At 41.6% G+C, this 27,104-nt stretch overlaps 1 protein-coding gene across 3 annotated transcripts in view; it reads right to left on the bottom strand.

Moving 5' to 3' along the window:
* rtkna (rhotekin a) overlaps positions 1-27,104 on the bottom strand; it is a 137,599-nt gene that overhangs the window by 83,134 nt on the left and 27,361 nt on the right. Inside the window, exon 1 of one of the 3 annotated variants that reach the window (XM_065266974.2) lies at positions 5,239-5,611. The exons of 1 other annotated variant lie outside the window; for it this stretch is intronic. In XM_065266974.2, the coding sequence (XP_065123046.2) occupies positions 5,239-5,547 (309 nt within the window). In that variant the 5' untranslated portion in view covers positions 5,548-5,611. Of the gene's footprint in view, positions 1-5,238; positions 5,612-27,104 lie in introns of those variants that run through there. One more of the 3 variants, XM_065266970.2, reaches the window with a different exon arrangement.

The raw sequence follows: 27,104 nt of genomic DNA, 5'->3' as shown, positions 1-27,104 counted from the left end.
ACGCGCTCCAGCGCTTACGTGCACGCACACAGATGATAGAGGGATGTATCAACTCTTCTTAGTTAAGGTAATAACATAGTTTAATATTGAAAATGAGTAGACTATTCCTTTAAGGTTTGTCAGTGCAAGATGTTTTTAAATGAAGGCAGCTCAAACATGCTTTTTTTGTCTGGGACTAGGACAAACCCTGTCCGGAAAACCGCCCCTAATGGTATGAATAATGGTCCTGTCAGCTCCGCACAAGTCAGATAAGATAAGATTGGACATCTTGATGGCCTTGAGCTCAAAACTATTTGACATCCTGCTGTACTGAACATCTGAGGCTCTATTCATTTATTGTAAGGAAACAGGGAAATATTGAAGGACATCATCTGCAAAGTCAATGTCACCGAAATGCTGTGCCCATTTTAAAAATGCACAATGTGCAATGAATATAGACCGTTTCATCGGCGCATGTACGTTGTCACGGTTACACGACTGGTCGGAACTTTACTTTCATTCTCTGTTTGTTTAATGGTGTGACTAGTGGCTAAACTGAACTCTGGAACAAATACCTCATCGAAAAAAAAAAATGTTTTGGTTTCCTAAAGACGAGAGAAGACGGCGATCATGGATCAGCACTATGTGAAAGAAGGTCTGGCAGCCGGTTTGTAGTTAACATTGTATACATCATAATACACATTTTACACAGCAACCTTAGCTCAGTGTCGTTTTTTATACGGTTAAGCTATGAAATATGAACTAAGGTAATCTACTTGTTGTTTATTTTGCTTGTTCTCAGAAATAAACTACTCTAAAAGGACTCTATTGTTATTGATTCTTTGCGGAGTTTACCGAAAGTTACGTTTGCTCCACAAAAGCTGTTTGTTTATGTTGTTACTGCTGAAACCGTCTATACAGTTGAGTGTTATTTTGCATATGCAAATACCCAGAATATGAGTTACATGGAGATCCTGTAAAATAGTTTAAGAACAAGTAAAAAAAAGTTTTAACTGGATTCCATTGTATGTAATTTCCCCATCACTCCCACTTACTGCTAATATGTTGTGCACAATCACAGGATGTTGTTTCTATTAAGTTTTGCCAATATGCTTCTTTGGTTATGGGTTTTATTCAAACAATTCTAGGCAAAAAACAAACAAAGACAGAACAAAATCCTCCTTCAAAACCTTTTGCTACTGAAACTCAAACATCCCCTCTCTTTCACGTACACAAACCAAACATTTCTCAACACACCTCTCTCTAGCACTCACAGTTTTAAGAGTGCCTGGCATACTAACTATAATGAGCGAGACTTCTGTTACATCATAGCGTGATGATTATCCTTCTCTCCGGTTTACGGCAATCTGCCAGGAACCAGGAGAACTTTTTAGGCCCAAGTGCTGAAAGATCCCCTATTGTTCTTTGGGGCCAGGAGGTTCTTCTTATATGCTAAAGAGGAAATGTCTAAGATTTCAACTTTTTCTAAGCTTATGGAATGTTCAGCCACATTCTGAACGTGTGGTATGAGGTGTATGACCTTACAGGAACTGAGGTGAAATAATAACAAATAAGTGGAAAACGATTAGCTAAAAAATGTAAGCGTGCCAAATTTACATTATTCTTATTCTTAATAAAAAAATGTGAAAGATATATTCCACCTTAATTTCTTACACAAAACATAGCTGGTATGTCTAAGCACGTTTCAGAGTATAAGGATGAATGCTTTAAAGTATTTCCACCGGACAGCACATCAATGGAGAAAACAGAGCAATATAAATACTGAATCAGTCTGGAAAAACAGTAACTGTGACTGTCCAAACAAACAAACCTCTGTTGGAGGAAGCATACAAGTGAAAGCTGCTACTTAAAAAACTTACTTCAACTGGCAAGACCTAAAAAATTAAGTTTTATAAACTTATATTTTCCCTTTAAAGGGACACTCCAGGTTTTTTTGAAAATATGCTCATTTTCCAGCTCCTCTAGAGTTAAATGTTTGATTTTTACCATTTTGGAATCCATTCAGCTGATCTCTGGGTCAGACTGTACCACTTTTAGCATAGCTTAGCACAATCCATTGAATCTAATTATATCCGTTAGCATCGCGCTCCAAAAAAAAAACAAAGAGTTTCGATATTTGTTTTCTATTTAAAACTTTAATCTTCTTTAGTTACATCGTGTACTAAGACCGTTGGAAAATTTAAATTTGCGATTTTCTATGCAGATATGTCTAGGAACTAAACTCCCATGCTGACATAATAATCCAGGACTTTGCTGTCGTAACATAGCTGCAGGAGGCGCAATGATATTACGCAGCAGCCGAAAAAAGTCCCCTTAGTAACTTCCAATAGCAGGGGACTATTTTTGGGCACTGCGTTATATCATGCTATGTTACGGCAGCAAAGTCCTTGACTATTACGCCGGAATAAGAGTGGATTCAAAAAGGAATTTTTACAATGTGGGAACAATGTTTCAAGAAGATGCTACATTAATATTGAGCAACTATCAAGAACAAGTGAATGCGGTATATAGGGAATAAAAGCAGGCAATGTGGGTGGAAGGGTGTGTCAGGTCTGGTGGTGTGTAACCTACATCACTTTTAACTTCCTTCAGGAAAATCTATATGTGGCAGGATCCCTCAGCAGGCAAGCAGTGTGGTTTCATGGACTATGTTTTAAAAAGAATAAAAGGCCGACCAAAAAATGCACACATGCTAGCCAAATCTAAAAATTGTGTCTGACATTAAATGTACTACACTACCAGTGTACTGGTATAATTTCAAGGATATGAGTCGTGAAAACCTCAGGACAACACAGTGCAGATGACAGTGTGATTTAGGAAACAACTGTGATGACGCATAATACGAGACAAATAAAGAGAGTTAAAACACGAACGTTTATCTAAATGCCAAACATTTCGAGTATGGAAATACTTAAGGAATAATTGACGAGGGGCCAACGGGATTGAATTATAAGAAAATAATGCACACCCAAGGTGCAATGCGGCACGACGCGAAGCGGAGTGGCGTTACACCGCGGGTGTGCATTATTTTCAAATAATTCAAGTCAATTATTCCTCTTATACCACAGTTACCACAAACATTGCTCTGGTGCCTATTTTTAAGACATTTAACAAGTTAGGTGTGCGGTTATCAGAAATTAATGCATACCCACGGAACATTTCTCAGCCAATCAGAAATAAAGCATTCAACAGACCCGTGGTATAATTGACAATAATGTCGTTTTGACTTCCACAAGGCTGATCCTCAACACAACAGAGAGCAGATGACAGCAGGTACCAAGAAGACTTGCTGTTAAACAAAGTCAAAAATCCATTAACATTATTTAAGGTCTGTGAGGGTGTTCCAGTTTTCCAATTAATGTAACTTAACTGATCCAGCCATCTTCCTTCTCTTTAACCCTCGGTTTAATTGCTTAATTCACCTGAGCCTTATTCAGACACGGCCTGCTGCACTCCTTTCACTGGAAACTGGGGCACACAATTGTAAAGGTCCATTAGGTCACCCACTTCATACACAATGCTTAAAGTCAAAAGATCTTCTTAAGAAAATCTTCAATAAGCCATATTGATTTCCAATCAGCAGTCATGACAAACATATCAAACATCTTTATCACATCCAGTCTGGGGGTAATATGTCAGTGAGGAACTGAGAGACTTAAAGGCTTTTCAAAAAAGCATACAATGAGTTAATTGAAATCAAATCCATCTTAGGGACTTAGGTAGTTGGAAATGTATTATGTTGTTACCAGAATGATATTGATAAGGGTTAAAAGGCAAGTCCATGCAGTAAACAAGACTTAATTTGCAAGACATGCAAAATCTGATTTCAGCTGTTCAAACAGAAAACAAAGCAAAACCTCCAGAACATTTTGGCGATTAAAGAAGGTAAGGGAACTATTTTATCTTTGAGGTAGTCAAGAAAAGACCAGTCCTTCAATAGTTATCAACTTTATCAAAATCTCAAACTGGTGGTAAACATATTTGGTATATGTAAAGATTATAAACAACCAATGATCCTCTTACACAAACAGGATCTTGTCTCCCTCTACTATTAGATCTCTCAGAACCAATTTTTTTTTTAAAGTTAAAAGGACGGCACACTTTTGAGCGGCATTTCTGAAAGTTTGCATGCTGTCCCTGTCAGCGCTGGTTTACTCCAGGTCCTCTGTTTTTCCCTACAGTCCAAAGGCATGCAGATTAAGTGAACTCGAGTAAAAAAATTGCCCTAAGGTCTGAGTGCTCTGTGGATATACCCTGTCCAGGATGTACTGTCTGTGACCCAAATATCAGGGATAGGCTATAGCCATGTGACTCTGCACTCAGATATAGGGTACAAAAAAGCTGTCATTGGGGCAGTAGGCCTACATCAGTTAAGCATTGCCTTAATGTTATTACTTTAATAAAACATATTGGTACCAGTTGTATACCTAAATGGTATATATTAGGGTACAGTCCCAGTGACAGCTTTTGTACCTTTTTCTGAACGTGTACAAAGGACAAGCATGTTTGGAGAATGGATGGATTGTTCTTTCTAACATCCAGCAGGCCAAGCATATACAGTACTTCTGCAAAATGTAAATTCCTATAGTCAGCAAGCTATACAGCAGAATGAAGACTATGGTCCCAAGCAAAACAATAGATTTAAACTCTTAGCAGCCACACTCCGAACGAGCCTTTCTGCTTCTTTCCATCTCACCACAGCAGGCTACGTATAAAAATAATTGCGGGTTAAAGCAAGTTCTCTTTTAACTCGACCCACTCCAGGATAATCATATACAGATGTTATCAAGCTCTTTCCTCTTACACGGATTACATAGGATTAAAGCAATATTTGATATAGTACCTCAAACAAAGTTTTCTCGTAAGAAATGATATGCAAGAAAAGATAGTGTCCTCCTCTCAAGGAAATTTAGCAATGACATACTGACAACAACAGACTCACTACAATGTGGAAAAACAATTGCTATAGTATTTACTATACAGCAAACAGTTAAATCCTAGATAACTTACTATAGTGTTTTTCAACTTGACTATAGCAAATAATATAGTAGGCTATCGTACAGTAAGTTACATTAGTATAAGCTATTGATTGTTTCCTATTCGCCAAATACCACATCATCACACCAATAAAACCCAAACATTACCAGACTATTTAGTTTCTATTAATATACTGGTTTTTAACTGTTCAGTAGGGTATAACACATAGCTGTCCCTGTGGACACAGTGATGTTCATTTACCTGTGGGGTTTCCATGAAAACACTCTGTCTGAACTTTCCTCTGCGTATCTCCATCTCCAGCGCGGAGCCCCGAGCGACGGTGGCTCTCGCAGTCTGATTTCGGCAAAACATTAGCGACTTAAAGCTGATCCTTAAAGTTAAAACTAAACTTGTAGAGCTGGATGTGTATTCTGATAGGCGTGAGACCCTCTCAAGCAGCAGTCTTGTTTGGAAAGTCGACGTTGCAGTCACTGTCACGGCCGCATGTAAATCAGATAAGCAGATGTCTCTCACGTTAAAAAAATAAAAACAGCTTAAAAAAAGCAACATCGCAGACAGAACGGCAAAATTGCCTCCTCTTCTCTAATCGTAAACTCAACAACGCGAGTGATTGAATTCCCAGAACAGCTCAGAAAATTACTTTTGAGGAATAAAACAGTGACCTCTGTCGGCGTATAAGCTGTATAGCAGTTAAGTAACGCGTTTTACAAGTTTAACTCCTTATTAAATGTTTTGGGGAAAGGAAAAGTAACATGCTGAAACAAAATAACATTTCGAGAGTTTTTTAGCACATAATGTACAAAAGAATAAATTGTTATGTATATGAGATCTGATTCTTAATATTAAGCTTTAAAAGTTGTATAAACATATCCCAGCTATTTCATACGTCGTACAGAATGTATAAAACGTGTCAAAATGGGTCAGATCATATGTCAGAGTCCCATCTCTATCACGTTATTTTTAGGCACAGTACTATATGTGCTCTTGTGCATCTAAATTGAGCTATAACATCACTACAGACCAAGCTTTCATGGAATTTAAGTCTTAAAATTCACCTCAGCGATCAGCTATGAGTGTTATAGTATTTTAAGCAGATGCTTCATTTTCTGTCGGACAGATAGCTTGCTGGAAAGTCTACACAAAAACAACGTTATGTATTTACACAATGTCTAAAACCCTTATATAATTATTTACTTTTCTTATGACACTGCATGAAGAATATAAATTTGTTAAACAAAGCTATTTGAGTGATGGTGACCTGAATGAGCATAAAATAAACTAAACACTGCCATCTGGTGTTTGAAATAGGTGAGGCTTTGTTAAAAATGTTATATTGTTGCAATTACAATCTATGAGGTATGGCGTTATCTCTCGAACTCAATTGAATATGTATTTTAAAATTCAACAAAAAATGTAATTGTTAATAGTGCACACATGTTGTTATATACTACAGAATACAAACATGGACAATTTTATAATTTGTTGATATTTAAAGTTTATTTCAACTGTTGTAAAGTAGAGGGACATCACTTGCCACAACAAATGAAGAATGACCCATTTACAATACATTAAAAAACTTAGGATAGATGAAGAAAAGTAGTGGATTGACCATTGCAAACAAAGTTTAAAAAAAAAAAACAAAGAAAACAAAGAACAGGAATCAAACATTACGGTGACGAAAATGCTCCAAATCTTTCTGTTCTTAAAAAAAGTGAAAATAAAAGAAAAAAAGACGAAGGTGTGTATGCAAACGTCTTCTATTGCCTTTGTGTGAGTGTCCTGTCTCGATACTTTCATGCGCATGCGCTGTACATTATTGCTTAAAGAGACACTGGTTTAAAGTGTTTTAAACAATAACGGTACCACTTTACAATGAGTTTCATTAGTTAACATTGGTTAACTACATTAGTTAACATGAACTAATAATGAACTGCACTTATACAGCATTTATTAATCTTTGTTAATGTTAATTTCAACAATTACTAATACTTTATTAAAATCTTGTTAACGTTAGTTAATGCACTGTGAACTAACATGAACATACAATTATAAGGTTTATTTCTATTAACTAACATTAACAAAGATTAATAAATACTGTAACAAATATATTGCTCATGGTTTGTTCATGTTAGTAAATGCATTAACTAATGGACCTTATTGTAAAGTGTTACCACAATGACTTTAATTTTTAAATTTACATGGACATTGATGAAAGACTATATTAAAAATAAATGTAATAAAATTGGTTGCAGAGTCACATTTATTGTAGTAATGTTCTATGATAATCATATTGATGTTAATAAATCCTTTTCATAAAATAAGTAATCTTTCCTTTTCATAAAATAAGTAATCTATCCTTTTCATAAAATATTTAAATGCTGTAAGTTACAATTACGCCACACATAATCTTAATCAGGCTGACTGAAGTTAAGCTTTATGATAAATATTTTCTACCAGGTTGACTCAGTTCTTGTAGAAGCGCAGATGTTCTTCACTTTTAATTCTTCTCACAGACAGTCCTCAGAAGATCTAGAATAAAGACAACCACTAAAGATGCCAGATGATGGCCAGAACTGTAATCATGAAGACCACCATAACAAGTCATTTTGAAATAACAAATCAGTTACAATTCAGCCTTCCAGAGCATTCGATTATGAAACCTTGCAGAACAGAAACTGTTGACAGGGTGGCTCGGCGGGTGGCACTGTTGCCTCACAGCAAAAGTGTTCCTGGTTTGTGTCCTTGCTCCTGTGATTCAAAGGACCAATGGGTTTAGAGAATGAACGGATGGAGATACTGTTGACACATGAAGGGAACCACAACGAAATTTACATACTAGTGAATGTATTTGTAAATCAAATCCAGATTAGATTCTATGTGGTCGAATCTTAATTGTTGACTGCTGCAGACATAGAAATTAACAGGATGCAAGTATGGCCACACAAGAGATGGAAGTCCTGCCAATCATCAATTGTTCTAAGCTTAAGAAGCAATAGTTATGGTAGATCCTCTACATGGCTGCCGAGTCTCGTGACTTGCCTAAAGGGACTTTGAAAAGATCTGGTAACATTTTACAATAAGGTTTCATTCCTTTATTCAAATTTAGTTCATGCATTGGCAAACATGAAGCAATAACGATCGATATATTTTAAAATATTTAATTGTGTTTCTGTTTCTTTGTTATTTCATTGGGCAACTAATTAAAAAAACATATTAGAAAATGCTGAATTTAACAATAAATAATGATAATTAATAAAGTTTGTTTCCACGCACACCCCACTGTGCATGTACAAAATGGGTTATTGTAAATCATACACCATCGAAACATTTACAGGTGTTCCTGTACCCCATGATAAAATGTATTCCCTGAATCTACCTGCCCTTACAATGCAAAATATATGTAAATATACTGCATAATATAATATGATATAATACATTTTCATATATGGGAATCTAGTGCTTATATTTTTAATATTCTGCAATATACACTCTAAAAATATCTGGGTTATTTTTTACCCATAATGGGTAAATATTGGACAGAACACACTGCTGTGTTATTATATCCCATGGTTGCATAACAACACCCAAACATTTGGCCATTTTTAACCCAGCATGTGTTCTGTCCAATATTTACCCATTATGGGTCAAAAATAACTCAGCCATTTTTAGAGTGTATGCATGAACCATGTATGGGCATATATTTATAATGTAATATACAGTATATATTTAGCAATAAGACGTACAAATACAATGTACAAATAAAATACAATGAGTTGTAATGAGACATAAGCACCACCATCAGTATGTCATAGCTTTGCAGAGATACAGTCTCATAGGCAGTCTGGCAACATGTCATCACATTTTTTGATGCAGTATATGAATTCCTAGTGGTTTTGCCCCGATCTGCCTAGCATTAGCAGTTTAAATGCTAAATCACAACATTGTACAAACTATAAGGCATCCCTGTGACTAGAATGACAGTAGCTGTTACTGTATCACAAAATTGTTGTGTTTATTTATCCAGATGACTGAGCTTGACTAATTTCACGGAAGCATACAGCAGTTACAGTCAATGGCTTCAGGAAGACATTTCCAAGTTTACTTACTGCACAATTGAACGGTTGCCAAGTTTAAAGGGACATTCCACTTTCTTTGAAAATAGGCTTATTTTCCAGCTCCCCTAGAGTTAAACATTCAAGTTTTACCGTTTTGGAATCCATTTAGCCGATCTCTGGGTCTGGTGGTAACACTTTTAGCATAGCTTAACATAAGTCATTGAACCTGATTAGACCATTAGCATCGCGCTCAAAAATGACCAAAGAGTGACGATTTTACGGAGTGCCCGAAAATATTCTCCCTGCTATTGAAAGTTACCATGGGGACTATTTTCGGACAGTGTGTAATATCATTGCACCTGCTGCTGCCATGTTACGGCAGCAAAGTCCTTGATTAAAGGGATAGTTCACCCAAAAATGAAAATTCTGTCATCATTTACTCACTCTTAAAACCCGCATAAATTTCTTTGTTCTGATGAACACAGATGAAGATATTTTGAAGAATGTTTGTAACCAAACCGTTAGTTGACCCCATTCACTTCCATAGTAGGAAAAATGAATACTATAGAAGTAAATGGGGTCCACGAATGGTTTGGTTAGAAACATTTCTCAAAATATCTTCCTTTGTATTCATCAGAACAAAGATATTTATACAGGTTTGTAACAACATTAGGGTGAGTAAATGATGACAGAATTTTCCTTTTTGGGTGAACCATCCCTTTATTACGCCAAAATGAGAGTATAGTTCCCTTTCAGTCGGTCACTACGACGTCACGTCGTGACCGACGAATTGGGAACCGCTTCGCGGGTGACCTATCTGCTTCGAGAAACCTTTAAAACGCCAATGAACTTGGCATGCAGATAATTGCATCTGCCGGCGCCGCCCCGCCGCACAGGTATTTAATGAGCGGCAGGTGCAGTTATCAACTCAGCTTTTTAGCTTCGAAAGCTGGCAGACAAACACTGCTCACGAGAAGCTGCTCTTACCTCTCTGGATAGATCTCTGCGTGCTTAGTTGATTGGGCGAAGGCACCACAGCGAGGTTCGCGGAGTGTTCCACCTTTTTCACTCTCTTTTATTTGAGTGTGTGCGTTCTCCTCCCTGTGTGCTTCATCAACTACACAGCTAAAAGAGTGATTTCCCCTAAAAGAGCTGCAGTTGAACTTGTGTCTTTTTAAAGACAGCCGTTCACTGCTCACGGGCGTTAAAGCGTCTTTTTAAAGATGTCTTTTCGTCCGTGTTCGACTTCTGGATGCGGCAAATACATGGGTCCTCGCGATGGACACGATCGCTGTCTCTCATGTCTGGGTCTCCAGCATGCTGAGGCTGCTTTCGTGGGAGGGACATGCTCCGCGTGCGAGAGCCTGACTCTTGCGGATCTGCGGGGTCGTGTGGCGTTTCTCCGGGAACGCCGCCCTCCGTTGCTGATCACCGCTAAGAAGGCGGCTGTGAAGCTACGGAGAGACGACCTCCGCCTCACGGTGCTGAATCGGCAAGCTGGTTCGTCCAGCGGCTCTCAGCCACCGGATCCGCAACCATCTGAGGTTCCGATGGAGATGGAGAGCGCGCGTTCTGCGTCGCTTTCTGCCTCTGTCGGACCTCCCGAGGATTCGGTATCGGTCGTAACATCGGAGGGGGGGCCGTCATTTTCGGACGTGGATCCGGATCCTCTCCCTCCTTCGGGAAGGGCTGCGGTTCCCGATCTCGACCCGGAGATGACGGCCATGCTCGCTCGGGCTGCGGAGGCGGTCGGGTTGGAGTGGAGAGCTCCTCCCCCTCCCGTACCGTCCCGCCTAGACGATTGGTACTTTGGGGCTGCACGGGCTTCACAGTCTTCCCCACCAGTGCCTTTCTTTCCCGAGGTGCATGATGAGCTGACTCGGACGTGGAAAACCCCGTTTTCCTCCCGGAACCGTCCGCATCAGCCGTCACCCCTCACCTCCCTCGATGGGGGGGCCGCTAAAGGGTATGCCGGTATCCCGACAGTGGAGCGTTCGGTAGCGATGCAGTTGTGTCCTGCCGGCGTCTCCTACTGGAAGGACCGTCCTACCCTTCCCTCACAGGCCTGCAGGCATTCGTCAGCTCTGACGGAGTCTGCATACCGGGCTTGTGGGGAGGCGGCCTCAGCCATACATGCCATGGCTTTGTTGCAGGTCCATTAGGCTAAGGCTCTGAAGGACCTGCACGAGGGAGGTCACGATTCGGCGGTCTTTAAAGACCTACGTGCGGCTACGGATCTGGCGCTACGTGCGACCAAGACCACCGCACAAGCCGTCGGTCGTGCTATGTCCACCTTGGTGGTCCAGGAGCGCCACCTCTGGCTGTGCCTTGCGGACATGCGGGATGCCGATAAAACCCGGCTTTTAAATGCCCCGGTGTCCCAGGCCGGCCTGTTCGGCGAGGCGGTGGAAGACTTCGCACAACAGGTCTCCGCCACCCAGAAACAGACTGAGGCCCTTGCCAACATCATGCCACGTCGAAAGAAACCAACACCTGCCCCGTCGACGTCGGCACCTCAGTCTGCCCCTCGCCGAGGGCGTCCTGCGGCGACGGCCGCCTCCGTTCCTCATCGGGGTTGTCCTAGGAAGCGAGGAACCGGCCGTCAGCAGCCCGCCCCGCCCGCTCAGCCCGCTAAGCCTGGTGGAAAGCATAAATCTAAGCGGCCCTGAGACGGGCGACCTGGAGGTGGAGGGGATCGCTCTTCGGGAGATGGTGAACGCACCACTCCCCCCCCCGGAGGAGGACCGGGTGGGGAATCCTTGGTTTTCTTTAATTTCCGTTCCGCCGGCTTTTCAGCCGGCACCCACAGAACCACAAAAAGAGCGAATTCCTTTTCCTCCTCCAGGTCTTCAGAGGCAGCCGGGTGTGACGGATGGGCTCATAACCCTACGTCCTCCCTCTCCTCTCTCGCCAGCGGATGTGTCGAGCGCACCGAGACATCTTCATCAGAGTCTTCCCCCCGCAGCCATCCGTCAGCGGACTCAGGTGAGTGCTCATTCACACAATACACATATCAACGCAGCCCAAGAGAGCGCGTCATCGAGCACCGCTGTTCCGCTCGCCGCGGGTACTACGATTGTGCCGTTAATTCCCCTCGCTCGGTATCTGGAAGCTTGGCAGCAACTTCCCAGTCCGTCGCGTTGGCTTTTACGCACGATCCGTCTCGGCTATGCGATACAATTCGCCCGGCGACCTCCCAAATTTACGAGCATTCGTTTCACTGTAGTGAAACCCGCAGATGCGCACGTATTACGTGCAGAGATTGCTGTCTTATTGGCGAAAGACGCGATCGAGCCGGTTCCTCCAGCCGAGATGAGGGCAGGTTTTTACAGCCCTTACTTTATTGTACCCAAGAAAAGCGGCGGGTTGCGACCGATCCTGGATCTGCGCGTTTTGAATCGAGCACTTCACAAGATGCCGTTCAAAATGCTTACGCAGAAGAGTATATTTCAATGCATTCGCCCACAGGATTGGTTTGCAGCCATCGACCTGAAGGACGCGTACTTTCATGTCTCAATACTTCCCCGACACAGGCCGTTTCTCCGCTTTGCGTTCGAGGGTCGAGCATATCAGTACAAAGTCTTACCGTTCGGGCTCTCTCTCTCTCCCCGCGTCTTCACGAAAGTCGCAGAAGGGGCTTTGAAGCCCCTCAGAGAGAGCGGTGTTCGCATTTTGGCATATCTCGACGATTGGCTCATTATAGCACAGTCGCGTCAAATGCTTTGCACTCATCTAGATCGGGTGCTCAAACACCTCGTCCGTCTCGGTCTTCAGGTCAACCGAGAAAAGAGCAAACTGTGCCCTACACAGAAGATTTCTTTTCTCGGCATGGAATTGGATTCGGTCAATCTTACAGCACGTCTCACGGAGGCGCGCGTCCAGTCGATTCTGGCTTGCTTGAATACGTTCTCGGGCAAGACTGCGGTCCCTCTGAAACAATTTCAGAAATTACTGGGGCATATGGCAGCAGCCGCGGCTGTAACACCGCTCGGTTTGCTACATATGAGACCGCTTCAGCATTGGCTTCACGACCGAGTCCCGAGGAGAGCGTGGCTCACCGGCTTTCACCGTGTCACGATCACACCGAAATGCCGTCTCACTTTCTCCCCGTGGTCAGACCCAACTTTTCTCAGGGCGGGGGTGCCACTGAGACAGGTCTCCAGACATGCAATAGTATGCACAGATGCCTCCAACACGGGGTGGGGAGCCACGTACGGCGAGCTTGCAGCTTCAGGAGTGTGGACATCACCCCAGCTGCACTGGCACATAAATTGCCGAGAACTGTGGGCTGTATATCTTGCGCTCGTCCGCTTCAGCAGCGAGTTGAGAGGCAAAGATGTGTTAGTTCGCACAGACAACATTGCGACTGTTGCGTATATCAATCGCCAAGGCGGAGTGCGCTCTCGTCACATGTCGCATCTCGCCCGCCATCTCCTCTTTTGGAGTCAGAAGAATCTGAGGTCTCTTCGTGCCATTCACATCCCGGGGTCGCTCAACGCAGCGGCAGACGCGCTTTCTCGAGCAGCGCGCCCCGGCGAGTGGCGACTCCACCCTCAGTCGGTCCAGCTGATTTGGAGACGTTTCGGCAGAGCGCAGATCGATCTGTTTGCATCTCCAGAAACAACCCACTGTCGCCTATTCTATTCACTGAACGAGGGAACACTCGGCGTGGATGCATTGGCACACAGCTGGCCGAGAGGTCTTCGCAAATACGCATTTCCCCCAGTGAGCCTCATTGCGCAAACATTGTGCAAAGTCAGGGAGGACGAGGAGAAAATTATTTTAGTTGCTCCATATTGGGCCACCAGGAGTTGGTTTCCAGAGCTCACTCTCCTCGCGACAGCCCCTCCCTGGAGGATTCCCCTGAAGAGGGACCTTCTGTCTCAAGAAGGGGGCACATTATGGCACCCCCGTCCCGATCTGTGGAACCTCCATGTATGGTCTCTGGACGGGGCGCGGAGGTTCTAGGTGATTTACCCCAGGCGGTATCTAACACCATAGCTGCAGCGCGAGCGCCGTCTACGAGACAGGCGTATATGCTGAAATGGAACCTGTTTGTTGTGTGGTGTACCTCTCAACGAGAGGACCCCCGAGAATGCTCGATCAGTATTGTGCTTTCATATCTCCAGCACCGCTTGGAGAAGAGGCTGTCACCATCTACTATTAAAGTAGATATCGCGGCAATATCCGCGCATCACGCACCCATAGACGGTAGATCTGTAGGTCAGCACGATCTGGTCATTAGGTTTTTAAGAGGTGCGCGGAGGCTGAATCCTTCGCGCCCTCCCTCTATTCCTCCGTGGGACTTGTCCATGGTGCTGAAAGCCCTTCAGCACTGCCCTTTCGAGCCTCTGCTGACGGTGAGCGTCAAGTTTCTCACTATGAAAACTTTGACGCTCCTCGCACTGGCTTCTATTAAAAGGGTAGGGGATCTTCATGCATTTTCGGTCAACGATTCGTGCCTTCAGTTCGGGCCGGCTGAATCCAGCGTTACACTGAGACCCCGGCCGGGCTACGTGCCTAAAATTCCCACCACTCCCTTTAGAGATCAGGTGGTGAATTTACAAGCGCTGCCCTCGCAGGCAGACCCAGCCATGGCTTTGTTATGTCCTGTTCGTGCACTACGTGTGTATGTGGATCGTACTCAAAGCTTTCGGACCTCAGAACAGCTCTTTGTCTGCTATGGTGGTCAGCAGAAAGGGAAAGCTGTCACTAAACAGAGGATGTCTCATTGGATTGTAGACACAATCGCCCTGGCGTATGAGAAACAGGGCATTTCTTGCCCTTTTAGTTTGAGAGCCCATTCAACCAGAAGCGTGGCTTCATCTTGGGCTTTGGCTCGTGGTTCCTCACTTTCAGATATTTGTAGAGCTGCTGGCTGGGCGACACCTAATACGTTCACTAGATTTTACAGTGTTCGTGTTGAGCCGGTATCCTCTCGAGTTCTCTCGTCAGATCAGTGAGAACATCGAGGAACGGCTCCTGTGTCGGCTTGGTGCCTTTCTTTTTGGTGCTGCGCAAAAACCGCACCATTATGGAAGGCCATCAAGGCAAAAACGTTACAAAAAATGTTTTTTGTCTTCTCCACCGCTTGGTGGCCGATGTTGCGGAGCATCGGCTGCCAGCCTCTCACTAGATGTATCCTTGACTATCTGGGTGAGGCTAGCGCCCACATTGCGCCCCCTAGTGGTTTCTTTGTGAAGTATTTCCGTGGAAAGTTTCTGATTTACCATGTTTCCCTTAGCGGAGTTCGTCCCGCGCCTCTCTAGTGTTGCTAAGAGAGTGTATTTTTTATAGACCTTGTGTCTTTTTGTCCATCACCTTAGTGGTAGACCCCTAGAGGGTTTTCTTTCCGCAGCGATCTTAGTCCCGCCTGACGAGTTCGCTTCCCAGTTCGCCTAGTCACTATCGTGGGTTAAGGAACAAGTAGTGACCGGCCTCTGCTTCAACCCCTTTTTCCGTTCCCTTAAAGAGGAGAGTCGGAGGGTTTACGCAGGCACTGGAAGGGTCAGCTTCAGTGGTGCTTTGGTAGGGATTCCCAATTCGTCGGTCACGACGTGACGTCGTAGTGACCGACTGAAAGGGAACGTCTCGGTTACATATGTAACCCTCGTTCCCTGAAGGAAGGGAACGGAGACGTCACGTCCCGTCGCCACAGTTTGCTGTTCCACTGCTGATATCGGCCGGACATTTTTCCTTCTGGCCAGCTTTCTCAGCAAAAAATAGCTGATTTGATAACTGCACCTGCCGCTCATTAAATACCTGTGCGGCGGGGCGGCGCCGGCAGATGCAATTATCTGCATGCCAAGTTCATTGGCGTTTTAAAGGTTTCTCGAAGCAGATAGGTCACCCGCGAAGCGGTTCCCAATTCGTCGGTCACGACGTGACGTCTCCGTTCCCTTCCTTCAGGGAACGAGGGTTACATATGTAACCGAGACGTTCCTAACCATATCTGCCTAGAAAATCGCAACTTTTAACTTTCTGTCGGTCTTAGTACACAATGTTACCACAGAAGAGTCAAGTTTTAAACTGGAAAAATACTGAAACGTTTTGGGCATTTTTGAGCGTGATGCTAATGGTCCAATCAGATTCAATGGATTGTGCTAAGCTATGCTAAAAGAGGTACCGGCAGACCGGGAGATCAGCTGAATGAATTCCAAAATGGTAAAACTCACGGAGACTGGGAAAATGAGCATATTTTCAAAAAGTGGAGTATCCCTTTTTAGTAAATTTACTATATCCTTTTTTCTCTCTCTGAATTTGTCATGATGTGAATAATCTGCGATTAAAAACAAATGAGTGGGTTTAATTAGTTGTTATAACACAATATGAGGTATAAGTTTGTAAGTCTAAAACAGTTTTCTAGTATTATAGCCTAATTACAGGATTTGATTACATTGTGATGTATGAATACAGCAGCCCTTTACATGGTAGACCTTTATTTCTGCCCACTTAAAGGCACACAAGGCAAGTCTGAGTATTATTTCTCTACTAGCTCCCCCTAGTGTCTGGGAGTAAATGCGTTCTATATCTAAGACTATACGAGACTGAAGGACACCGGGTCGGATACAGCGAACTTGCAAGTGGGGTATTCTTCCTACAGACGGTAGGGGCGGGCGAGAGAGTCTTCATTCGTCATGTAATGAGTCATTTAACCATATACCGACTTACGAAGATGATTTATTAACATAAAAATGCTGCCTTGTGTCCCTTTAATTCTAGTTTAAACAACACGCTTAATCTGACAGGACAATCACTTTACTTTTCCAAAAAACAAAAAATTTAATTCAGTTGTAAGAGAAACTGAAAGTAATAATTTTTTTGTTAGTAAAAATAAATAGGAATAATTGATAATTATCAGAATAATCTAATAATTTCATACGATCAGACATTTTTATAAACAAGAATTTCATTTTCTATATTAAATCGTACTGCAGAGTGATGTTTACTGTTAAATAGCTGTTATGTAACAGCAGTTACATTATATGTTATGTAATACGAATAGTTGTTATTGTTAAATTCAATTCACATTTATTTGTATAGCGCCCTTTACAGGTTACTTTAAAGCAGCTTTACAAAAGGACACAATGACGAATACACATAAAACCCAACAATAATTTTTTTTAAAGATCAGTTTATAATCCAGCGCTAGCATCGTTGTTGCTATTTAACTAATGTTTTTAATCAAATTTAAGTTAGGAAAATAATCATTTCAGTCCATTTGCTGAATTCTTACCAATTTCGTAATGTTTTACAAAACTTAATTATAAATCAAAAACACAAAAGTAAATCGAAACGCAAGGAAGTCAAATCTGAAAGCAAAATAAGAACGGGCACAGTGCAACTCCAAACGCATACATCAAGTATCCGGCCGGACAGTTTACATTGGTCAACTTATCTGGTCAACTTATCTGCTACCATACACCCAATAGACTGAATGGATTTTTTAAATTATTTTTTCTCTTCATATTGTTAGAATGTTACTGTAGAACCATAACCAGACACTAAACGAGGTTATTAATAATGAACAATCTTTGAAATCGTAGACCATAGCTTTAATTGGATGCAAAAGATGACGTCTTGGTTACGTATGTAACCTCCATTCCCTGAGGGAGAGAACGAGACGTTGTGTCGATGATGTGACACTAGGGGTCCCTATGCAAACCCCAACAGAAACTGACTAAGGTTAATAACCTTTCAGTGCAAAAGAGAAGTCAATCGTAACCTACGGGACGAGAAGAGACTCCTACCACAGCATAGTAAAAATACTAGCTAAGCACTAGGAAGCCTCTTAGAGGTATGCAGAAACCACAACCTACCGAAGCAAGGTTATTGTGAAAAAGTTTGAATGAACGGAGGGAAAATACACCCAAGAGGGGGTCCCCTTTTGGCAGGGTGCAAAATGTAGCTTAACTGGACCCAAGGGGAAGGGTGATAGCCCACCCGGGGAAGACTTATGGTTTACTAAGGGAACCGTAGGGGAATAGAAAGGCACACAACCCAAAGGTGGTGAGCTTAAAGCTTCAAGGCAGGTTAACAAAAGGTAACCAGACAATGAAACCTTGAGATTGGCTTCTCTGCAAGCCAAACTCAAAGCATGAAGGAATCATTCAACCAAAAGGGTGAACCGACTTGGAAAGAGACTACCCGAGACGAAACTGTAAAACCTTGCAAAGAATTAGGAGTAGCCCAGCCTGCAGCCTGACAAATATCTGCCAGAGAAGCGCCGTTAGCCAGCGCCCATGAAGAGGCAATGCCCCTCATAGAATGAGCCTGCACTCCCAGACCATTCTGTGACCAATATGCCGGAGAAATGGCATCAACGATCTAATGAGCAAGCGTCTGCTTGGAGACAGCCTTCCTCTTTTGGTGACCTCCAAAACAAACAAAGAGCTGATCAGATGATCTAAAGCTCTGAGTACGGTCAAAGTAAGTATGGAGAGGCAGAGGCAAGAGTCTGCCTCTGTAAGCATTGAGGGAGTTCAGGAAAGACTAAGCACGTTGCTCCGTAAGACGTGCTGTCATGGCGACAGAGTCCAAATCCATGCTCAGGAAAGAGATGCTCTGCACCGGGGAGAGCTTGCTCTTTTCCCAGATGACCCGAAACCACAGTCGGTGAATGTGCTTGAGCACAAGGTCCCTGTGGACACACAACTGCTACCTTTGTGAACATATGAGGGGACAAGGACAGACCGAAGGGGAGGACCCTTTACTGCGGTGGTCACCAATCCTGGTCCTGGTGTCTCTGCAGAGTTAAGCTCCTACCCTTATCAAACACACCTAAAGCAGCTAATTATGGTGCTTCAGGTGTGTTTGATTAGGGTTGGAGCTAAACTCTGCAGAGACACCGACCCTCCAGGACCAGGATTGGTGACCACTGCTTTACTGAAATGCCCACCCCTCAAAAGCAAACCGCAGGAAAGGTCTGTGTCGAGGTAGAATTGAGACATGAAAGTATGCGTCCTTCAGGTCTATCGCGGCAAACCAATCCTTGTGCAGAATACACGTGAGAATGTATGTCTGCATGAGCATTTTGAATGGAAGCCTGTGAAGAGCTCGGTTGAGAACATGAAGATCCAGGATTGGTCATAAGCCTAGGGCTGTGACGATAACCGCGTCACCGCATCACCGCATGAATGAGATGCCTACCGCGGTGCTGAGGTCATCATTGTCATCACCGCACTTTTTATATTTTCATAATTTATTTATTTTGCTGGTGAAAGTTACAGAAGTCATATTCTGTATGATATGAACTATACATAAAAGTCATTGTTAATAATAATTTACTGTCTTCCATCCTGTGTTCAGGGCTTCTACAGAAAAAACAGCTTTCCGCACAAGGGGGAGGGACGGTCCATTAAACATATATAGGGGTTTATTATGTGCGCGTGTCTTATTATTGTTATTTAATTACTTAGTTTCAGTACTTGGTGTCTACAGAAAACGTTCAATTAAATACACACAAATAGCCTACTGTCACGGGCGCAATCTTCTTTAACATGAAGCCATTAATTTAAGCGCGTCATGCCCAGGTGCTCTGATATTTATTGCATGCCATGGAACGGTACCAACTCACTCACTGCGCGAATAACAAAATCTCAAGTGCATCTCACAGCCACGCACATTACATTATTCAGATGCAAGAAGGTGTCCGGGCAGGACGAAATGCGCATTGGTGATGATAAGAATAGCATAATTATTTAAAACTATAATGGGCAAATATGCCAACTATAGTTATGAAGGCTAGCGCGATCGGCTGTAGACCTGTCTGACTATCGTAGCGAGGAAATGCCACTATCTAAAATCTCATCTTGTAATGATTTGCTATCATGTGGCATTTGTCGGACTTGGGAGCACCACACAAACCTTTAGTAAAGCATAAAACTTCAGCCCAGCAGCGACAGTTGGGAATCTCCAAGACTTTTGCGAGAGGAGCGAAGTACCATAGTGACAGCAGTCAGGCAGGTGAGCGCTAACATACTGACAGTGACTCGCTAATGCCATAAACTAATTTCTCCAGCTCGGGATCAAAAAACTCTTATTATTTTCTTGATTATGTAAATGGACAGCAGAAATTTAAAGCATTGATTGGAGTATCCATAAGTTTTGTGCAGTTATTTAAGGGATGATGCAATAGGCTATTTCGTTTCGTATCTGCTTTGAAAAATTCTAATTAAACATATTAACAATAGCAACATGAAATAGTATTTATTTTCGATATCTTTTGAGTTTAATATGAATTATGGAAAAGTCTTTGTCATTGTTTGTAACCCATTTTATTGTGCAATAAATTATTTAACGTTCAACCAGTTGCGTTTGGAGGAATGCGTTATATGCACGGAGTTTTTATGCTTCACCGCGGTGAGAAAAAAATCCTAACCGTCACAGCCCTACATAAGCCCCCACCTTTTTTTGAGCACAATGAAGTACAGGCTGTAAAATGAGGAAGAGAAGCGTTTATCTTTAACGTTACCTAAGAAGAACAATGGAAGACGCACTGGAGGAGGATATATTCCTGAAGAAAGTAATTTATCCTCATTTATATTTGCTTTCATGTAATATGCTTATGGCTTGTGCAGTTCAGCCTACATAAGTGACCTCAGAAGACTGCATGCTTCGGATTGAAAAACGTTTGCATTGTTTAAAAACGAGGACACATGAACTCACGCAATGGCGGATAACTGTTACATGCCATACAGTGTTAAACACGGTAATTCACTTTCGTATTCTTCATGGCAACTTTCAGTAAGGTTGCACTGCTGGATCTTGTATACATGTGTGCTGTAATATGATTCCATATATTGTTTACATGCAACGCAATTCCATACATTGCATGCGATACCGTTTTTTATGAGCGCCGCGTTGTTTACACGGAGACGCGAGCTCGCGCACATGGACGCCATATGCGATGTGTTTTTAAAGTTAATACGCGCTTACAGAAAGCGTTTAAAACAGAAGCTACACGAAAAGGGGATGGGCATCTGAAAACAGCTTTTTATAAAACTAATCACTGCAGATGTTTATCTGAGATGTTCTGAATTTAGTTTATGTACATGATAGTTTATCTGAATGTAGTGCTATCATTTACCCATCAGTTATGTATGTAAGAGTATTTCTGTGGACATTTTTTTTGCTAACAGCTGTTTATAACTCTCTTACAGGTCTGCATCTCCCTCATCAGTACAAAACTATGAAGTGGAAAAACATGAGCCACATGTTTACAGCACTGTTGTTTATCAGTTTCTTAGTTTATACAGTTAAGTTTTTGAATAGGGTTTGTTTCCAAACTGAAAATGTCCTACTGACCTTCATTTCCATTTTGATTATATTGTTAACTTCTTAACTCTTTCACCGCCAGCGTTTTTAAAAAAAGTTGCCAGCCAGCGCCAGCGTTTTTCATGATTTTCACAAAAGTTTAATGTCATCCAGAAAATGTTCTTCTTCAAATATATAAACATACAATATACCAAATGAAAGAACAGACCTTCTGCTTTCAAACAAAAACAAAACATTTCATCCTACCTTTAGTAGCTCTTTTGTAATCAGCTTTTGAATATGGGTAGGTTTCTGCAAAAACACCACATTTTGAGCAAAAAGCAGAAATAACTCAATTTTTTGTGACAGACTTTTCATAGAGTTCCCATTCAGAGCGATCTTTAAAACAGACACGGACATGCAGCAGCTTGCCATAGGGCAATACTTCCGGGTTTAAAAAGTTGCGGAAGGGCGCCACCTAGTGCATAATAGCGGTATTGCGGAAAGACGGAAAAACTCGTCATTGGCGGGGAAGCGTTTTCTCTTGATTGACGAGATATCTCGTCAGTGGCGGGGAAAGAGTTAATAAACCTCAAACAAACATGTATACATTTATTTGTCACATTCTGCCTCATTATGCAGCTCATTATGCGAGTCTTTTGTCTGCTAGCTGTCAATCAATCCTTCTCGCATACCCTTCTCGCATATCCTTCTCTGGTATCTGGAACATTTCTACTTTTGTTGGATTATGGAGATATACTTTATATGAATGTATATGAATAACTTGATACAGTTTTCCATAGTGCTTGCGTTATATTACTGGGTGTAGCTATCAAACGCATCACTGCACTTTATATGAGAAGGCAGAATCTGTCGATCTGCAGTCTTAATCCACATTACTTGTCTCTCAACTTCTCAAACTCCAACGAACGCTACAAACTTTGCTCAAATGATTTGATGCATCTTAAAGTTCCTGGGGTTCGAACAGAGACAGGGAAAAAAGATTTTTACATTTAATGTCGCCTCCTCTTGGAATTACCTACAGGATACCCTAAAGCTTACCACGTTACATCACTAAATGAGTTTAAGCACTTTTAACAAATTACAAGTTTTATCCTTTGGAAATTGTTGTTGTTATTTATGTGTGTGTTTTTATGTTTTGTTGTAAATTTTATACTTTTACTATTTGCTGCTGCCTTCTTGGCCAGGTCAATCTTGTAAAAGAGATTTTAATCTCAATGAGTTTTAACCTGGTTAAATAAAAAGAACTGAAAAATAAAATATAAATATAAATGAATGCAAAAATCTATGACTGCTGTAAAAGAAGATTCACTCTGCAATACAATGATTTCGCAAACCAATTAATTCACTTGCAACTCTGCCATAATTCTGCATTTCAATCAACTGTGTGTTTGCCATGCTGTTTTACATTTGCACTTCAATTTTCTTTGCGCTTCACTTTGTGGCACTGTTTTGCCATCTGGTCAGAGTCAAAGGATTGGGGCGTAAACAACTCACCCGGGTGTGTTGTGTCAACAGCTTGAGTCGCAGACTGTGGTGAAGCTGAATAAAAAAACAGACATTTGGCTGGATCTGCAGCATGTGTAAATGATTGTTTTCTTTCAGTTCGCTAGTATTAAAATGGTGTTTAGTTAACTAAATGTGTATTAACACGTTTTTTCAAGTTAAATAAGTTAGTGACTAATTAATGCTGTAATATTATTAGCAGTACAAAAGTATACCCTCCTGAAAAAAACAACATTCCCATGCTGGTTTGGCTGCTGGTCTTGCTTGGATGACCAGCATGGGATGCTGGTGCTGGTATGCTGATGACCATGCTGGTGGTAACCAGCAAACCAGCACCAAAACACAACATATGCTGGTCTTGCTGGTTTTTCCAGCAGGGTATGCAGACAAGATAAGTAGAAATACTCATGTACTTTTACTATAATAAAGCCATGTTTTGTTAAAGCATTTTCGTTACTGCAGTTTTAATACAAAAATTATGGTTAAACTGTAGTGGGGCCTAGCCTGGGTTTCCCCATGCTGCCTTGCGCACAAATTTATTCACGCTGGAAGTCTAGCATGGAAACTCTGGCCCTTTTTTGCCCCTGAAATAGGGAACCAATCACAGAACGGGGGAGGCGACAACAAGACGATGACGACGTCTATGCAGCACACTGAGGCAGTTTTGTTATTTGTTATAATACGGCAACAGACGCGAAGTTACTTTTCAATGCCTTTGAAAGTGTTCCAAGTGGTTTTAAACGCAAGTTTATTTAAAAGAGAGCAACTTTTGGTGTTAAACTGGGCTATTAAATATCCAAGAAGGATGTTTGTATATGGCAAGACATGATAAACACAGAGTTTTATAGGACCAACCTGCTAGGCATCGTCGTCGACGAAGTACATTTAACTTATAAATGGTAAGTGGTATTTATTAATATCATTGTAATTATGCGTGTACTGTGGTTGTCGTAGTGGCACTAAAATTTGTTGCTTTTCAATACAATATACAGCTATCGGTTTAGTTGCATAGCTTTCCGCTGCACTCGTACCCGATAAAATTCGTTTACTTTTGAATTGATGTCGCTCTACATACGTCATCTGGTAAAATTGATACGATTGGCTATGAGCAACGTACAGACACATTTGATAGACATTCGTAACGCTCAATAAACGGCTCTGGGCATTCGTAAACCATGCCTCATATACGAGAAAACAAGCATATGGTTCCCAGACCACGTCTTATTCTCTATGAGACTGGTCTGGTGTTAGCCAGGCTAAGTGGGGCCATGGTAAATTCGTGGTTACTATGGTTTTATAAAGTACCATAGTTAAACTAAAACTATAATTGCTGTAGAGTCGTAAGGGTCGTTACACATCATTATGAGTCCTTTGTAAACATTATTTTGTTAAATTAAGTGTGGTGATGAACTAGGACATAACTACGGAGCCCCTAAGGGGACATGGAGCAAATATTTAATAAAGTTTAGTTTCATGTGCGCATGTGAAACTATCGCGTTTAGTTTCGCATGCACACGTGAAACTATCGCGCGCGCATGTGAAACTGAAGGTTTCACGTGTGCACGCAAGACACTTAACTTAAAAAAAAAAAATCTGCACATGAAGGTTTCGTGTGAGCACATGAAAGTTTCACGTGAGCATGCGAAAGTTTCATGTGAGCACGCCAAAGTTTCACGTGAGCACATGAATCTAAACTTTAGAATTTTTTCCTCCAATGTCACCTTAGGGCAGGGGTGTCCAATCCTGCTCCTGGAGGGCCGGTGTCTCTGCAGAGTTTTATTCCAACCCTTATCAAAAACACCTGATCCAGCTAATCAAGGTCTTACTAGGCAGACTAGTTCTGCGTCCGAAACCGCCTACTTCATACTATATAGTACGCGAAATGCAGTAGGCGAGGCGAGTAGTATGTCCGAATACATAGTATTCGAAAAACAGTATGCGATGACCTACTCCTTCCGGTTAGATTTTGCAGTGTGCATACGATGGACACTTCACTATCCCATGATGCCCTGGCAGAGGAGTTATCCAACGAAGAAGAAGAGGCATGGGACAGTTTTCGCGCTGGAATGACATGACGTGATGACGACGTATGTCATGTGATGTATCAGCATGGCAGATGTAGTATGTCCGAATCTCATTCATACTACCAGGATTCATACTATACCTACTGTTTTAATGGCAAGTAAGTAGGTACTTCATCTTATTGAAGTACCTACTTCAATAAGATGAGCACCAGTTCCTGTTGCTGTGAAGGTCATCGCACCACTAATCAACTGGCTGTCCTTCAACGTGACGCCCAACCGATACGCGACCAACGGCTGAACCAGTTTAATCCGCTTACACGCTTCCTATCCCTACCGTGTCTATATATTATAAATATAAATATTAATCTCTCCCTAGGGTTTTTTGTCCTTCTAGGATTTTTTCCCATTGGGTTTTCTCCTAGGGGGTTTTTTAGTCCCAGGGAGAGTCAGCCAACTTTGGCTTAACTTAGCACTTTACTGTATACGTTACATTGTTAATATGCTCGCTTACACGGTTCTTTATCCTTAGCCGCTATATTCTACTTCTTATACTATGTATTGATTTTCAATGTTCTCCTCTACATCTACTCATGTAAAGCTGCTTTGCAACAATTAACAATTGTGAAAAGCGCTATATAAATAAAATTGAATTGAATTGAATTATTCAGTACCTACTATACAGTATGCGGTTTCGGACGCAGCCTAGATACTTTGAGGCCAGGACCGACTTTGGGGCTCGGTACATAACAAACTGTGGATGTTGATCATTGTTTTTGAGTTTGTAACAGCATGTTTACTCTGTCTCTCACACTTTGCATGGCTTGATGGTAAGTGTCTTAATGCTGTAGGAAAGATTGCTTATGGCTAACTTGTGCAACCTTTTCATGTGCATATAAAAATTCAAACAATTCTGTTGTTTTGTGTGTTCCAGATGTTGTGAACTGGAAGAAACAAAACATCCAAGGCTCATCTGACACTGATTATCCTCTTTGAAAGTTTGTACCGAAGGACAATGTTATTTAGTTTAAAATCTGACACCACTGTATTATGTTATTGAGATGATTAAGAACGGTTTTAATTTTTGTTGTTTTGATTTTCTCATTAGTTCAGAGACAATAAACTGTTTTTCAGAAAAAAACCCCGCCAGTTTCTGCGCATTCTTTTCCAGCATCTTGAAGCTCCATATCAAAGCTTGGAAGAGTCTGTACTATACATACAGGGCTTGACATTAACTTTTTTGCTGCTTTTTTTCAACAAGTTGTTTTTCAAAGTTACTAGCCACTCAGCATTTTCACTGGCCACAATTATGTTGCTGGTAAAATACATTTTATATGATTAAACTTGACTTTGGCATCCTAAAATGACTTTGAGTAATTTTACTCGATTTAGCTAGATTAGATGCAGATTGACTTTCAAATGCAGACTGACCACCCAAATTAAGACTACACTTATTAGCTGGTATATATCAAAAGCAATAAGTAATAGGCTATTTTGTAACATGGATTAGTAGCTCTCTGGAGAAATGGTTCGTTGAAGGGGCGGGCCACATTGAAGATCATATCATATATTTAGATGCATGAAAAACATGCTAGTAGATTACCTTCTATTAAAAGTGAAGGAGGGGTGTAGAAGGTTAACTGAAAGGATAAACACAAAAACCTAGACAAACACTTTAACTATATATTTACAACAGCAGTAAATTTTATATGCTTGATCGTGGTTTCTTTTAAAAGTTAACAGAAACTGAGGTGGCACTTTGGTCTGCAACGCGAGCCTCCGCGGATCGCATCTTAACAAACGGTCTCAGTATGTTGCACTGGGTGCAGGGAGTGCTCATGGGAGTTGTAGTTTCCCAGTGTCGCATTAGGCATTGTTTATAATTTCGCATAACTTTTAAGAAAACTACAAAAAATCTACCCGCATTTGGGGGGTTGGCGAGTGTTAATGTCAAGCCCTGTATACATACTAGGGACAAACTCTCCTGGAAAAGCACTTATGATATTACTAATACAACTTTTGTTTCTCAACAAATAATATTATCATGTTTGGTATTATTTTCAATTTAAAGGTACTTTATTGGCATGATTGTGTATATAGCATATACATTAAACAACATACAATAATGCAATTGTAACAAACACAAAAGGTGGAATTTCAATAAGGTGATGGATGAAGTACTAAATACAACTAAATCAGAGAATATTTTCAATAGAAAATATAATTTAAGATATAAACATTTAAAGTA

Source organism: Paramisgurnus dabryanus, chromosome 5 (genome assembly GCF_030506205.2).
Source record: "Paramisgurnus dabryanus chromosome 5, PD_genome_1.1, whole genome shotgun sequence".
NCBI lineage: Eukaryota > Metazoa > Chordata > Actinopteri > Cypriniformes > Cobitidae > Paramisgurnus > Paramisgurnus dabryanus.
This window is presented reverse-complemented; position numbering and strand designations above follow the sequence as displayed.